Source organism: Alexandromys fortis, unplaced genomic scaffold, assembly GCF_014885135.2.
Source record: "Alexandromys fortis isolate MF-2015 unplaced genomic scaffold, M_Fortis_MF-2015_v1.1 scaffold_91, whole genome shotgun sequence".
NCBI lineage: Eukaryota > Metazoa > Chordata > Mammalia > Rodentia > Cricetidae > Alexandromys > Alexandromys fortis.
The window spans coordinates 7,188,213-7,203,136 of record NW_026067968.1 but is presented as its reverse complement, the minus strand read 5'-3'; the positions used below and the strand labels follow the sequence as shown (position 1 = coordinate 7,203,136).

Below are 14,924 nucleotides of genomic sequence, written 5' to 3'. Positions count from 1 at the left end.
GTACCTCATTCCTGGTAGAACTACTTCTACCTTCTCTCCCCAGAGGATCCCTCCCACTACAGTCACCGGGGGAACTCAGACAAACAGTACAAAGTACACTGCCCTCCCTGGTAGGCACCGAGGGGGCCCTCAGACTAAGTCCTCAAGGGGCAGGTGGCTGTGCCCTCAGCATGGTGCTCCTGGAGAAGGGCTAAGTCGAGCAGGGCTCATGTAGAGGAGCTGTGCCCTTGTGGTGCCCTCCCTCCCCAAAGCCCAGAGATAACCTCTTATATTCCCAAATTCTGAGCCCCATCTTCCAGCACCCGAGGACACCTCAAGGCCACCGGCACCGCTCTCTTGACTTCCACTCTTGGATTTCTTGAACCAGGTAGAAAGATGTTGGGAACACTCTAGGAAAGACGATGAGAAGCACCTGTGCAGGCAATGCCCCAGACAATCGCTCCTGGGCATGGTCTTTAGGTCTGGATTAAGGGGAGACTTGGAGGACATCCTTCGACATCAGTACCAGCAACTGTGGGCCTCACTGTGTACTCCAGGCTCTGTCATCTGTCCATGGGGCACCCCATCTATGGCCCCGATCTATGGCCCTGAGGACAGCCTGCATGGCAGCTCCCCAAAGGTAAGACAGTCTCTTTAAACCCAAGCCCAGATGAGCAGATGAGGGGCATCCCGGGAGACCTTGGGTTCCTCCATCAGCCTACAGCATCACAGATGATCTGAGAAGCAAGCTAGCCAAAGGTATTTCCGAGTTTCCTGGGTTTGCACTGCCAACACCATGCTACACAGCACCCAGATGTGGTCAGGAGCCCAAAAGGAAGTCAGCTGGGATCCAGTAGCCACATACCCAGAGCACTCACCAGGCAGGTCGGCGGCAAGAAGCTGTTGACCCTTGAGAGGCTCCACACACCCTCAAGGCACTGCTGGGCCTGTATGGTGACTGTGCTCAGTGCTCCACCAAGGCCTGCTGGTGCCACGGACACCTGGACGCTGGGGCCGGGTGGCCAAGCTGTTGCCTTCCTCCTGTCAGGTCCCACAGGGGGCTGCCTCCCTGTAAGGCCCACTGGTCCAGGTGGGTCCCTAGGGCTGGGAGCCACAAGGCCTCCTCGGGAAGCATCAGGGTCCTCGTGGTTGGCGGGGGTCTGTAACAGGCGCAGGGCTTCCCGAGTGAGCTGGTGGAGGTGCGTGGTGCATACGTCACAGCGGCTCTCAGTGTCAGGGCGGCACGCTGGCTGAACGCCAGGCGCTGGGAGCTTGTCAAGAAGCAGGGTAGAGAGGCAAGGGTCCTGGGGACAGCAAGGAACAATAGTTAGCATCCAGGTACACAGGGAGCCCATCGCTCGAGCTCATGTGGGAGCCAGTGCAACACCATCCGTAACATTATTATGGCCCAAACTATTTCATCTGCATGAGCCCAGCGGGAAGGTAATTGTCAGAGTTAATAGGAGGTTCCCTGTGCCCCCGACAGCCAACCCACCGTCTCTCCATCATTAACCATGCTGGTTCACGGCTAATAAGATGCGTTTGTAGCTCCCTGACAACCAGCTTGTGGGTAAAGGCACTGGTCCAAGGCCTGGCAGGAGACTAGTGAGAAGTAGCTTCCAGGGTTCCCCCTTCCCAAGATTCTCTGGAGCAGGGGCTCAAACCCTATCCCTGTCTTTGCAGTCTCTAGTCGGCCTTGGGAGTACCTAGGAGCACAAGGAAGTACCGTACTACTGTGGATGGGTCACTCGGCAGTCTGCAGAGTGAGGGTGCTCATCCCTGCTCTGGTAGCTGGGGACAGCATCGTTGTCCAGAGCTAGGGGTGCCCAGGGATCTCAAGCAGGCTGTAAGTCAGGAGGATAAGAACCCCACCCAGAAGAGGCAATACCTCCCAGAAGAGACTTGCCACCCTCTGTGGGGGCGTTCCTCCCACAGAGAGACGGGGAGGGACTGGTCTCAGAGTGACCTCACTAGAGGCGAAACACTGTCCTGAGCCAATTCCCTTGGTCTCCTGGGCCAGCCCCAAGCATCATAGCCCCTTCAACAAATATTAGCCTGCCTACAGATGTCACCGTGATCAGAGCCTGGGATCATTTCTCGGTCCACTCCAATCAGCTCCAGCTTGGCCTCCTTCTGCCTACTTTCAGGCAGTTCCTTACACTAAGTTGGCCACAATAGACCCAAGGCCCCCAAGGGTTTCCTTGCAAAACCTGACTCCAATACAGCTGTCATCACAGCCTCCCCAGATATACCAATTTCTCAGACGAGAGGGCTGAGGACAGCCACTCCCCCAAAGTGTCTCATTTATCCCAGAAATGCTTGTTCCTTGAGTGTGCCCAGGGGCTGGTCACCTGTGCCCACAATGCCTAGGAGGTTCAAAGTGCTGAAGGCTGTGGCCAAGACAGCCAATGAGTGAGAAGCAGGGGGACTATCATGACTAAGATCTTTCTTCCTTGACCCCATTTCCACCCAGAGCCCACGGCAGATCAAAGAGTGACCTCTGCCAGGCCCAGCATCATGCCAGCTGCCTGACTTATGGGCGAGTCCATAAATTCTGGACGGTTTCCAGGCCCAGAAGTGCCTGGCAGACCAAGTCCCCATTAGCTGATGCCCCCGGATTTCACCAGGGAGCCTGCAGGAGCAAGAGAGGCCTCCAGAGATGAACCGAGGGTGGGGGTAGGGGTGGGGTGATCCCAGCCAACAACCCAGCCCCAGGCCGAGGGTGGCCAGGCCTGTTTCCAGTCTGGCTCTCAAGCATTAATTTTCCACTCAGCAGGAGGCTGCAGAGGGAAGGAAGTGTGGCCTGTTGCAGCCATTAGCTCAGCTTGAAAGAGGCCGCCCAGCTCCAGCTTAGAATCCAGGCCCAGCTACCCTTTGTTCTGGGCCCTCTGAACAGGCCTGGAGGCCTCTGCCTGTCTCAGCCTCTGAAATGATCCCCTTTCCCAGGGTGCCCTAGCCCCCAACACAGTTTTGCAGAGAGCAGGAGGGAAGTCTGGCTGCTCAGGGGCAGAGGAGGTCCATCCAGTTACTGGGGGTGACCAGAGATGGGCCATCCTGCTCAGGTCCCCATTGCTCAGCCATGCAGCCAGCCCCAGGCATCTGGGACAAGGTACCTTGTTCCCAACAGTTGCCCTGCACCCCAGGCCTTGCTGCACAAGCCTCTAGTGGGCCAGAACCCTTGGCCAAGACCCAGGAGGGGGACAAGCTGCCAAGTCAGCGTTTTGGTCCCCTCACCATCCCAGCCCTTGGGGGCTGAGAGTTGGGCCCAGCTAAAAGCCAGGGCCACCTTTCCAGCCCTAATCCCACAAAAGAGTGGCAAACTGCTGGGGGACAAGCTGCTTGAACACGCTAAACTGCAGCAGGGGTCGCTGGGAGTCACAACACAGCACTGAGGTCCACAAAAAGCAGAACCACTGTGTCGTGCAGCTGGGTCATTCGGAACCACACAGCCCACTCCAGAGAGACCCAAGACCTCCTTGTTTTGGGGACTAGCTGGGAGACTAGAGAAGACTGAGCAGAGATGGGCTTTCTATAGTACAGTCAGGGCTCTGGAGAGGGGGCTCCCGCCCCACCCCACACAAGCCTGCTGTTCTCTGCAAGGCCCTCAGACCAGACAAAGGCCTTGCAGCAGGCCACCAGATTCCCCTGCCCTGCCCCCTCAGCAGCCACCAGCAAACCCTGCTGGTTTGAACTTCCTTTAGCTTTAAGAAGCTCAGCACAGAGGGTGAGCCCAGGAGGAAATGTCAGGACCCTCTCTGCCGAGGCCAGACTTCCTTTCCCACCCACCCGAGCAGCGCACTGTGTCCAGGAGCTCAAGCCCCCGGGGTCCCTGGGCCCAGGTTCAGGATTAAATTCAGAAGCCCCAGCCCCTGGTCCTGTTACCTCTGAAACACATTGCTTTCAGACAGACAGTAATTACTCCACTGCAAAATATTACTTTTAATTTCCGCTTTATAGGCTAATTAAACAGCTATTTTACTTGTGTTTGGAAAGTATTTTTCTTAATTTGATTCAATTTAGCACTGTGCACAACCCACCCATCACACGGCGGGTTTTAGGGCACCTCCCTGTTTTAAAAATGATGACTTTTCCGTTTTTATTTTGTTTCTAGGGTCTGTAAGTTGCCTTAAGTAATCCTTCCATTTTCTCCTGTGAGGATGGAAGGCATTGCCCAGGCTTCAGCACCGCCAAGCTCCACCCAGGGGTCAGGGAAAACAGACTGAACCTTCTCCAGCCACTGGGAGACTAGAGGGCCCTGCTTCCAGTTCCTGCCACAGAAACAGGGGCCTTAGCTCGCCATGTGAGACCATCCATCTCTACAAAGGGAATCCCAGCACCCATGAGAGGCCCAGTGAGAAGCCAAATAGGCTTAGAGTCCCTTTATGCCTGACACCCTGGCTCTCCCCTCCCCGCACTGCACTACCACAAGAACATGGGAGGGAGCAGACATGAGGACCCCATGACTACAGTACCTGCTACCTCAACCTCCCTTCCTTCCCAAACAAAGCATTCTGGGCTATGACCCTGTACAGCAACTGTTTCCGGAGATGACAACAGGTCCAGGAAGGGACTCCCAGTGGCTTGCTATTGAGGACATTCCTGTGTCTCGTGCAGCCTGGCAGGGTGGTTCAGGGCTCAATTTTCCAGCCTGGAAACTGGCAGGCACACCCAGGCTGCCCTGGTCCCCCACCCTCCCAGGGACCTCACCAGAGGTCTGGCTGGGCTCTCCATCTTATCGACCTATAGCCCAGCCCACCCAGCACTGACCAGCACGCACCCATAGCCCCGTGCCAGGAACAGTCCAGCTGGGTGACTCAGGACAGACTCACTCATTGAGAGTCTCCCCCTCAATAGCTGCCCTGTTCTCTACGAAGAACCCCCATGGGATGCTAAAGACCTGGGGAGCACCAGTCGCCTCAGCTGTGGGGACACAGCGGCTAATCAGGACCCCACCTGAAAGGGCGTAAAATATACGCTCTGCCTCCACCAGACAAAGCACAAAACCCATGCCTCAGTTTCCCCACTGGACCATGAGGCAGCCAAGCATCCCCTGAGGCAGGTTCACACTGCCAGGTTAGGGTACATCCCCTCCTGAAGCTGGAAGAGCTGGGTCTCTGCAGACAGGTAAGCAATAAAGATGCAAAAACTCACCAGTAACCAGCTGGAAGGGCGTGCAGAATCAGGCCCCTGCCTCTCTCCAGTCCGTGGGCAGACTCCTGCAGAAGCCCACAGACGAGCCCCCATCCATTACCCTCCCTCCAACAGGGGCTGCTTCAGAGTCCTGGATTGGGTCACAGGCATATTTCTGTGGGCATAAATCCAGCTCTCAGCAAAGAATTCTAGGGACAACCCAAACCCCAGCCATGGCCCCAGGGCCTGAGCAGCTCTGTGTATGTCACTCTGAGGAACTGCCACCTTACGGTTGCCAGCCCTATCTGCCAGTGTTGGCAGTCTCTGCATGAGCCCGGGCAAACCCCTCCCACAGTCTGATGCCGGGTCTTTGGCTGCCCTTGTACCACCCTACAGGTCTGATTCTTTTCTGCAAATGCCGTAGGCCTCGCATGCCCGGAGCTGGCCTTGCATGCCCAGAGCTAGCCTCCAGACCCTCGGCACTTTGCTCAAGAACACAGCCGGGAGGAGAACGCAGAGGAGGAGCTCAACCAGCCTTGTGGCCTTTAGCAAACTGTGTCCTGCTCCATCTCCTCCCTGACTACACAGGAAGAGTGACCTAGGTGCCTGCACTCTCAAAAGTCTTTAGCCTGCTTGCTGGTCCTGGCCTCTGGGACCAGGAGACTGTCTGGGGTGCTCTGGCCTTCCCACCCACCCAGCTCTTCTCCCCAGCAGGTCTTAGGGTACCTATAGAAAAGGAGGGGTCCTGACCCCATAGGAGATGCCCTATCATAGCATCAAGGCCAGCCAACCCTCCTGCCAGACAGGCCCAGCGCCCTCTCTGCCCATCCAGCACTCTACAGAAGTGAAGATAGGCAGGCTAGGCACCTGGTATCATCCAGAACCCAACAGCCACCACCTGACAAAGCCCTTCCACCCACCTCTATCGGTACAGACATCCACTAAGAAAATGCCCTCCTTAGGAAAGCCAAAGAAACTGAGGCACTTACCTCAGGCCACACAGCCTGAAGCTCCAACCCAGGGTCCCCACTCCCAGGCCTCACCCCTTCCCATCTCCTGGCTGGCCATCTTTTAAGGGACCCCCATCTCTGCCTCATGCCTATCAGATTTCTGGGTCTGGGATCCAAAAGCAAGAGCCAGACCTCTCTGTACGCTTCCTCCTGTGGAGGTAGGCGTGGGGACAAAGAGGAGAGGCAGACAAGAGAAAGACAGGCCTTAGGGTTACATAAGAACAAAAACAGAGTTGGCTTCAGGACAGTCTCTGGGGTTCCAACAGGAAGGAATTCATGGCCTCTGGGAGGCAGAGCTGGGCTGGGGCCACGAGCTGGAGCAACAGGATGGAGAGGAGCCTATCCAGCCGTCCAAGCCCCTGACATGAGATCAAGCGTGGCACGCTCCACCCAGGAAACAGGAAGCAGCTCGGGCTGACCCTGTGGCCGGAGTCAGAGGTCAAAGCAAGCATTCTGTAGAAGCATCCATCTAAATCCAGACCCAGTCAGCACCAGGCCTGGCCCTGGGCCACACACGACTATAAATTTGCTAACAATGACCTGTGAAGCCCGCCCATGCCCTCTCCCAGCAGGATGCCACCACAGGGCAGGAACGAGACCAGACTGGGGCCTCTCACCGGGCACCAGATGCCTAACAACCAGCCTTCGGCCTCCTGACCACAGAGGTTCGCATCTAAGAGGTTCGCTGTCCTGAAGGATAGGGTGCATTCATCTGCACTACAATGAGACCCTGCAAGGGTCCCAAACAACAAGGAACAATGGTGACTCCAATTTGGGCCTTGTAGGAGCAGATGAAAAACTAAGGCCTCTGGTTCTCTGGTTCCTGCAGCAGGCTCCCCTTGCCCACTGCTTACTCCAGCAGGAAGGGAGAGACTAAACTCAGCAGCAGGGCAGAGAGACCAGACCACCCACCTGGCTGCCAGCAGGAGCCCGCGGGGTCTGGCCAGTCATGCCCACTTGCCCTGCACTGCTCAAGTTTCCCATTCCATCAACCAAATAAACGGTGAAGTTATTAAATAACTTTAATTATTTAATTATTTAAATAATGCCAAGGCATGCTCCACGTTGAGGTCCCACTTACTTACTCCAGGCCTTAGCACAAAGACCGTGTGGTAGCTTCCAGGAGCTACACAACGTAAACTAAAAACAAAACAATGTGACTAAGATAGAGTCCAAAGTGACTACACAGGAACGACCACTCTCCTTAAGAGGACAGTCCCATGAGGTTGGTTATCTGGAGCGGAACAGCTATCGTGAGCTTCCTGGCAGGCCGAAGTGAAGGAGAGCTAGGCCTTCACTGCTGTTTAAGACAGGAACCAGCTCCCCTGACTTCTGCTTACAAGGTACTTCCAGGACACCAGAGGGAAGTTTCGGAAAACCCTACCTATTCCAAACCATTGCAAGGCCTTTCAGTTTGCTGGAGCCACCACTCAAAGAGCAGGGGAGTCCGACACAACCCCTCTGACCCCGCATTACTCAGCTCAGGAGAGGGGAGTGAGGACATGGATTACTCAGCTCTTGTTTGTTAGCTCTATGTATGAAAGACACACACACACACCTCTTTAGACATGAAGCTTCTACTGGACCCCAGATGTGCACAACAGCCATTCCAATGCTGCCCCAACAGAAGTTCTGAGGACAAAGAATCCCACCCTTAAGCCTAAATCCTTCCCCAAGTGCCACCTTCACTCCATGTATGGAACCACAGGCCAGCAAAACAGGCAGGGTGGACCCTGTAATAGACCTATGCATTGCCCCACACTGAATGAACAGACACATGAGAGGAACTGCAGAGGTTGGAGGGGAATGCTGGCGTTACCAGGATCCTCCTGGTCCCAGCTGAACCCTAGAGTAGCCTGGATCTCTGAGCACCTCCAGTCAGGCCCTGGAGTAGACACCTCCCTGCTGAGTCACCTCATCCCCTGCCAGCCAGCCCCAGGGAGCACCAGCCCCTCTCACACCTCCCCTAACAGACACCTGGGCTCAGCTGGGAACCAGTGCTGACACCAGGGCCCCACCCTGAATGGCCCCAGGCACCTACCTGGCCTGGCTCCAAACATCAAAGATGGCAGCCCATAGGAGTGGGGGAAAACGCTAGCTATCCCAAGGAATAGCTTCCGAATCAGAGGAACCAGCCTCAGTCCTAGACCACTCAGGGCCACAAACTGTTGTGGGGGAGTATGGTCTTACCTCCCCCCAAGTTCCAGTGCCATCAGAGCTAGGAGCTGTGCAGCCAAAGCATGCGTGCCCCTGCAGACCCCCCTCCCCTCAGCCCAAGTAGAAGGTGATACAGAGAGAAAGGGCCAAGGCACACACAGTGTCATGATGGAGTGAGCACATACCACAGCACTGAGGCCAAACCACAGGGAGGGCAGGAATGCACCAGAGCCTGACCCTCAAGGGCTGGTTCCCATGGGTGTGGAGGCTCCAGAACCAAGACAATGCGATCTGGGCTGGATGGGAATGGGAGGAACAGGCAGCAAGAGACCCAGCCTTTGGCAGCCTTGCTCACTGCTCCAGTGATGCAGCCACAGGCCGCAGCAAAGGAACAAGGGCCTCAGGAGGCAATGGGATGGAACTCTGGCTGGATGAACAGGAGGCCTGCAAGACCTAAATGAGAGTCAATCATTTTCCCGTTGGGGAATCATTAATTCAGCTCCAGTATTGACAGTCTGAAAGAATGTCACTAGCCCAGGAAGCGTCACCACCTCGGAACAACCCTCTCTAAGCAACAGCAAGACATCCTTTGTCGGGTACAAGGACCATCCTCTGGGGGCGTGGGGAGGCGTCACCCAGGGACATACAGACAGAACGCAGCCCAGCAACCCTCAGGGTGACCACCCATGAGGTATGAGAGGAAAAGTCTGGCCACTCAGTTGTTTAATAAGCATTTCCATGTGACTGAGACCTCTTCATAACACAGCGGAGCTACTGCATGAGGGTGGCACCCCAGACTGGAGTAGAGATGAGGAGTAGCACCCTGGACTGGGGTAGAGATGAGGAGTAGCACCCCGGACTGGGGTAGAGATGAGGAGTAGCACCCCGGACTGGGGTAGAGAGGAAGGAAAGGGATCATCTGCTGGAACTTTGTGGCCACTTCACTGCAGCAGATGTAGACACAGAAAGACGGGGCTGGGGGACCTGGGCTTTGGCTCTCAGGGGGAAGGCACTGTGCTCCGAGTCCCAAACAGGCCGCACAGGCAGGAGTACCTGAAAGGGACCACAGCAGCGTGATGGCAGGGCATCTGGGCTTCCAAGATCTGGGTTCCAAATGCAGCACCCAACGGCCATGATTACCCAAAGACCCACAGTGAAGATGACTGTCGAGCCCACCTCAGAGCCAGAGCTCACCCCATACTGTTATATGCACCTGAGAGGTGGGCTGGAAGGTAACGGGGACAAGCCTTTCTTAGTGACAGCATGGCTAGGGAGCAATGCTACCAGGCTGCCTCCACGGCCCCACAGTTACCTTAATACTGAGAATAGACAGAGACCCAAGCCAAGGACTCTGAGGGTCCTTGGGCCCTCAATCTCCAACCAGCAGTGAGAGCCTAGCAGGCCTTCTGCTTGCTCTAAGAACCACAGAGATAGATGTGAGATTCCGGCAGCCTCCTCTATAAGCTGTAAAGTACTGTCCTCATGGGAGAGCTCCTTTCCCCGTGGCCAAAATTAAGAAGTAGACCCCTCAGAGGATCCTAACTCTCCACCCTAAATTCTCAACATCATCTTGACCTTGGCACATAGAGATACTGGAGCTCACCCACAGGTGAAGATCAAAGGTCCCCCATCCGCCCTTCAGTGGGCTAACTCCCACCTCAAAACAGACCGTGTGTGCGTGTGGGTGTATGGGTATGTGTGCACGTGTCTGTGTGTATGTGGTCTGTGTATGTGGTGTGTGTGTGTGTGGTGTATATGTGTGTGCATGTCTGTGTGTGGGGTGTGTGTATGTGTGGTATATGTGAGTGCATGTCTGTGTGTGTGGTCTGTGTGTGTGGTGTATATGTGTGTGCAGTGTGTGTGTGGTCTGTGTATGTGATGTGTGTGCACACAGTGGTTAACAGAGGGCTATGGTTGCAGCTCCCTGCTGAGAAGGGCTTGCCACACACTGGTAACACAACAATGGCACCTATTGAAATACTGGGCCACGGGTCCAACCTGTGCCCCAGGGTTTTCAATTATCTCTGGAGAAAAATGGATGACAGAGCCTTCCTGTGCTGGGCACAGCACTCCACAGGTTAGATAGCATTCCCAGAATAGATAGAGGGCACCCTGTGCGACAAGAGGAAACACATAGTCATAGATGAGGGGCTCAAAGCCACACAAAGCCCTGCAGAGCCCTGGCCAGCCCACCAGGCCCAAGTCAGGACAAGTTAGCCTCCGCTGAGTGTGGAGCAGCTGCCTGCATCAAAGGCCACACTCGGGAGCTTGGAGAGGGACAGCGGGGTCTACAGGAAGAGCCCACAGCCCTCCATCGATGGCTCTCCGCTTCTACCAGTTCACTACCATGGCTGCAGCTTTCTTTACTAGGCCCACCCACCAGTAAGCAGCCAGCCGGCCAGGGGGCCTAGGCTGCACACAGCCAAGGCTGCAAGCTGGAGCTAAGAACCAGGCTGTCTGGGTAGAGAGTATGGCAGAGGCTGGCCGCCACTGACAAAAGCCACACAACACCCGTGGTCGTCACACCCCATACAGGCTCACAGACCCAGCCCCCACCCTAGGATATGTTCCTGCTCTTTACAGATGCCAGGAGGGACGGGGGAGGTGCCCAGAACAGACACACCTGAAGGCATCCACCACATCTGCCTTGGCCCAAAGGGCACTCTGGGTCTCACCCTAAGCACAGCACTGCTTGGAGGACTGTATTTGGACTGGATGGGGATTTCAGGCACTTCCCAGGGCCTCCTTCACGGAGGCTGAAGGTCAGGAGTGGCTTCCTGTGGAGACCCCCACACCCTTGCCTTGCACACTTCCAGGGACCATTGTTCCCTGGAACAATGCTCCTGCTCTTTACACGCCTGGCAAGAAGAGGGGCCAGGGCGGAAAGCCCAGTAGACTCCTCTCCCATCGACCAGCACTTGCCAGTCAGGCCGAAGCCTGGGAAACCCAGAGGCTCAGTAGTCACTACCCACATGAAAGGCTTAGGCCAAGAAGCAGATATCCAGGGCAGGACGCAGGCCCACGACAGACCCTAGGCAACTGTGGGTGCCCCACAGTTGCAGAAAGAGGCCCACTCTCTCTCCTTTAATGCCTTCTGTATACAGGCATGTCAATGCCCAGGTGTCCAAACTGCCACACCATGCCAAGCCCTGCTCTGAGTGAAGTCCGTCTCCCCCTTCTCTACTCCTCCCAAACAGTATGGCTCCAGATACAGGACATCTGTAGCTAGGAAAGAAATCTACCCAACCCCCTCTGACATGCAGCAGGGTGGGTTACACCCTACATCCACTCTTGCAGACAGGGAAGCTGGGTAAGACAAGTGGGCTCATGTTGAACCCGCCACGCTCCAAGCTCCAGCCCAAAACTCTACCATATTCCAGCTCTGCCTTGTCTGAGACATGGCCTGAAGGAGAGTCACTTACCCGAAGGGGAGTCCCGGGGCCACTGACCAACTTCCATGCCTGTCGTTTGAGCTCCACGAGCTTCGTGTGGCAGTGGCGGCACCAACCGCCTCCACCAGCCGAGTGGCCCTGCTCTGCGCTGGCCCCAGCGCCCTCTGGAGCAGGTCGGCTGCTGCATGGGTCTTGGTCGAGCCCGGCGGGCAACCTCTTGCGCGGTGATACCTCAAGCGGCTGGGACTCACGAGCCAGGCCACACTCAGCTACCTGCGGGGAGTGCGGGAGAAGGAACAGTAAACCCAAGCCTTCGGGAGGCGCTCCTGCAGTACTCCACGCGGCCGACTCCAGACCTCACGACCCTAAAGCCACGCTCTCACAAAAGTTAGAGCCCTGGGTGCAACGCCAGAGGTCCCTGGCGAAGTAGCCCCAGCAAGACGCTCAGGGGTCCCACGTCGCGCTTAGCTCCAGGCCCCACCCCTAGAGGGCGCCGCGCATCCCTCGAGCATCCTTGTTGTCCCGGGCTCTGAACCCGGTGCCCGCTGGGCCCTGCCGCCCGTTCCTTGCCCAGTCTTGCATACCGCGGGCTGCACCGCACACAAGGAAGCTCCGCGGCCGACCATGGCCCAGATGCAGGAAAGGATGCGTTGGTTCTCGGGGCGCCGTGGCTACGTGATCCGCCCCGGGGGCACCCCCATGGCCCGGCCTCCTGCTCAGAAGTTGGTTGAGCAAGCGACTGGTAAGAGAGAGCGCTGTGGCGGCGGCAGGCTTGCTCCGGGACAGGCTGGGCGGGGGCGGGGGCGGGCCAAGGCCCGTAGAGGGAGGGAAGGGGGCGGGACACCAGAGCACCGCCCCCACCCCGAGAAGAGCCAGGTGGGCGGGGGTCCTGCTCCTCCTTGCGGCCCCGCCCACTGCTAGGACCCCAACCTGTTAGGTGAGTACGGACGGGGGGGGGGGCGGAGGAAGGACGGTGGGGGCTGCCGAGACACTAGTTACGCGCACGCATGCGCTTCTGTCCCTCCTGAGCGACGGTAGGGTCTGCGCGCCTCCTGGGAAGCACCTAACCTTCTCATCACTTTGCGAGCGGGAAAACTGAAGCTTTTGCCCAGGGTGGCATAGCAGGGAAGGGGGGTGGGTTGGGGAGTAATGGAAGGAGCGGGATCCCAGCTTCCCCAGCACACCCAGTGTGGCTGGCTACCCTTTGGCTCCAACTGTCTCAGTGGGTGAGGATCTACGTTTCAAGAAGTGCAGTGTGCCGCTAGGAGCTGTCTGGAAGTATCTTGGCTGCTGCTTGCGCGCCTGAAAGTGGATTGCTCGCTGCGCCGCCTGGGAAGTGGGAGGAAGCGGTGCGGCGGGCCCTGGGGGTGTGCTGGACCTGTTGTTAGTAGGCCTGGCAGATGGGAAGTTAGCTCCGGAATTAATTGCCTGTTTGTCTCCGACCCGGAGGTCTCCCCCGCTTCCCCAGCGACCAGTCAGACCCCAAATGTCACCGCCATCTGAGGTCGCAGGGGGCTCAGTCCCCAGCTCCGGATCAGCCCGAAACCCCCAGATAGGAGCTATAAGAGAGCTGCTGCGGGGCTCCCCATAACACAAGCGCCACCTGCTGGCCATCGCGCGCACAGGATTTGAAGGCGCAGAGACACAGGATGCCACGCGTTCTGAACGTAGAGCTTTTCGCTTTAGGCTGAGACCTAGGACAGCGAGCCAGGATGATTCAAGAGAAGAAAGACCTGGCCGGACACTCCCAGAGCAGTTAGACCCTCACATCGTATAAGGTCTTTCAAGTACCCTCCTTTCCGTTTAACTCCCCTTCCCCACCCACACCCACCCTGCTTACTTAGCCCTCCACTCCTACGCACTGTTGGCCAAAAGTGGGATGAATGATCCGGTTTTCCAGGTCATCTATGACTTAAAAGAGTCTGTAAACACGACGGGGAGCCATAAATAAACTGGGAACGGGCTCCCTACTTTCTGCAACCCCCAAGCCTCCAGGCCCTTACTTCCTCTTCTCAGCTTTGCAAAGGCGTCCGCCCACCCTGGGTTCTGGGTAGCTTCAAGCATCACCCTCCCCAACCCGTCCTTGCAAACCCAGTAAACAGCGTCACCCCGCCCCTCTACAGCACTGAGACAAACAACCGCGACCCAGGAGGTTCGCACATCTATATCGACCCCCCATTTCCCCCCGCCCCCCCCTCACGTGCACACGCAGAAGCATCCCCGAGAAACCGGGCCCTGCGCTCGTGATGGGCCACACCCGCAACTTCACTTCCCTGCACCGGCGCGGCTCTCCGGGAAGCATACTCTATCTACACCCGAGTTCCCAGGGGACACAAAACACAGCCCCGCAAGACTCTGGGGTGCACCAAGCAACTGAAATCATAACAGAAACTCAGATCACCTCCTCCCTAGCCTTTTCCTGCCCATCCTTGCAAGGTGAGAACCGGGATCTCTGCGCTAAGCTCTCCTCCCTGGGTGACCGCTGCTCAAGGCTTTGGTCCCAGCGCAGCCTGGACTAGAGAGGAAGAATCAAGCAGCACCAACCCAGGAAAGTGCAGTCTCCATGCGACATGCCAGACTCCGCCCGGGACCTGCCGCGTTTTGTCCGTGCTGCGCAGCAAAGTCGCGGGACAGCGTCACCGCTGCTAGCCGGGCCCCGCCAGTCCTCACCTTGCCTCGCCTCCGCAGGAGGTGACTGGTGAAACCCAGGATGATGTCCGAGTCCAGGCAGAGCGCCCCCATCTCCAGCAGGCTTGGAACCTTGCGGGGCGCGCCGCGGGGCGGCTCGGGGGACCCCGGCAGCGCCATGGAGGAGTGGACCTAGGCAGCGGCCCCGCGCGTCTCCCGCTGCCGCCGCAGCCACCCCGCCCGCGCGCTCCCTGGCCGCGCGCCCGCCGTCGCCGAGTCCCGCACGGCGCAGGCAGTCCACCAAGCCCCCAGTCCTCGGCGGCCCGCGCCCCCCAGCCCTGCGCTTGCTCCGCGCCGCGCGCTCGCGCGCTCCAGCCCCGCCCGCCCGCCCGCGCCGACAGCGCCCCCTCAGCCCGGGCGGCGAGCCGGACACACGGACCCGTGTGGGGAGTGGTGTGTATCGGAGAACGGGTGACCAAGAGCCCGCCAGGTCCGCACCTAACCGCCTTCCGTGTCCCAAGACTCCAGAACCTTATCAGGTGGGCCCTGGCCCCAGACAGGCCTACTGCCACCAAGTTGGGCTCTTGGAAACCTCTGCAGATAAGGGACTTCTTTCCAGCTTCACCCT

The 14,924-nt window shown here is 57.6% G+C and overlaps 1 protein-coding gene across 3 annotated transcripts in view; it reads right to left on the bottom strand.

The window, feature by feature from the left end:
• Kif26a (kinesin family member 26A) overlaps window positions 1-12,438 on the bottom strand; it is a 34,730-nt gene extending 22,292 nt beyond the window's left edge. For 2 of the 3 annotated variants that reach the window (XM_050154776.1, XM_050154777.1), the window contains exons 1-3: window positions 12,253-12,438; window positions 11,699-11,941; window positions 858-1,283 (exon numbers count right to left, since the gene is read on the bottom strand). In XM_050154776.1, coding sequence (XP_050010733.1) covers window positions 858-1,283; window positions 11,699-11,941; window positions 12,253-12,294 — 711 coding nt within the window. In that variant the 5' untranslated portion in view covers window positions 12,295-12,438. Of the gene's footprint in view, window positions 1-857; window positions 1,284-5,130; window positions 5,285-6,098; window positions 6,244-11,698; window positions 11,942-12,252 lie in introns of those variants that run through there. The other variant, XM_050154779.1, reaches the window with a different exon arrangement.
• Window positions 12,439-14,924: the final 2,486 nt, after the last annotated feature.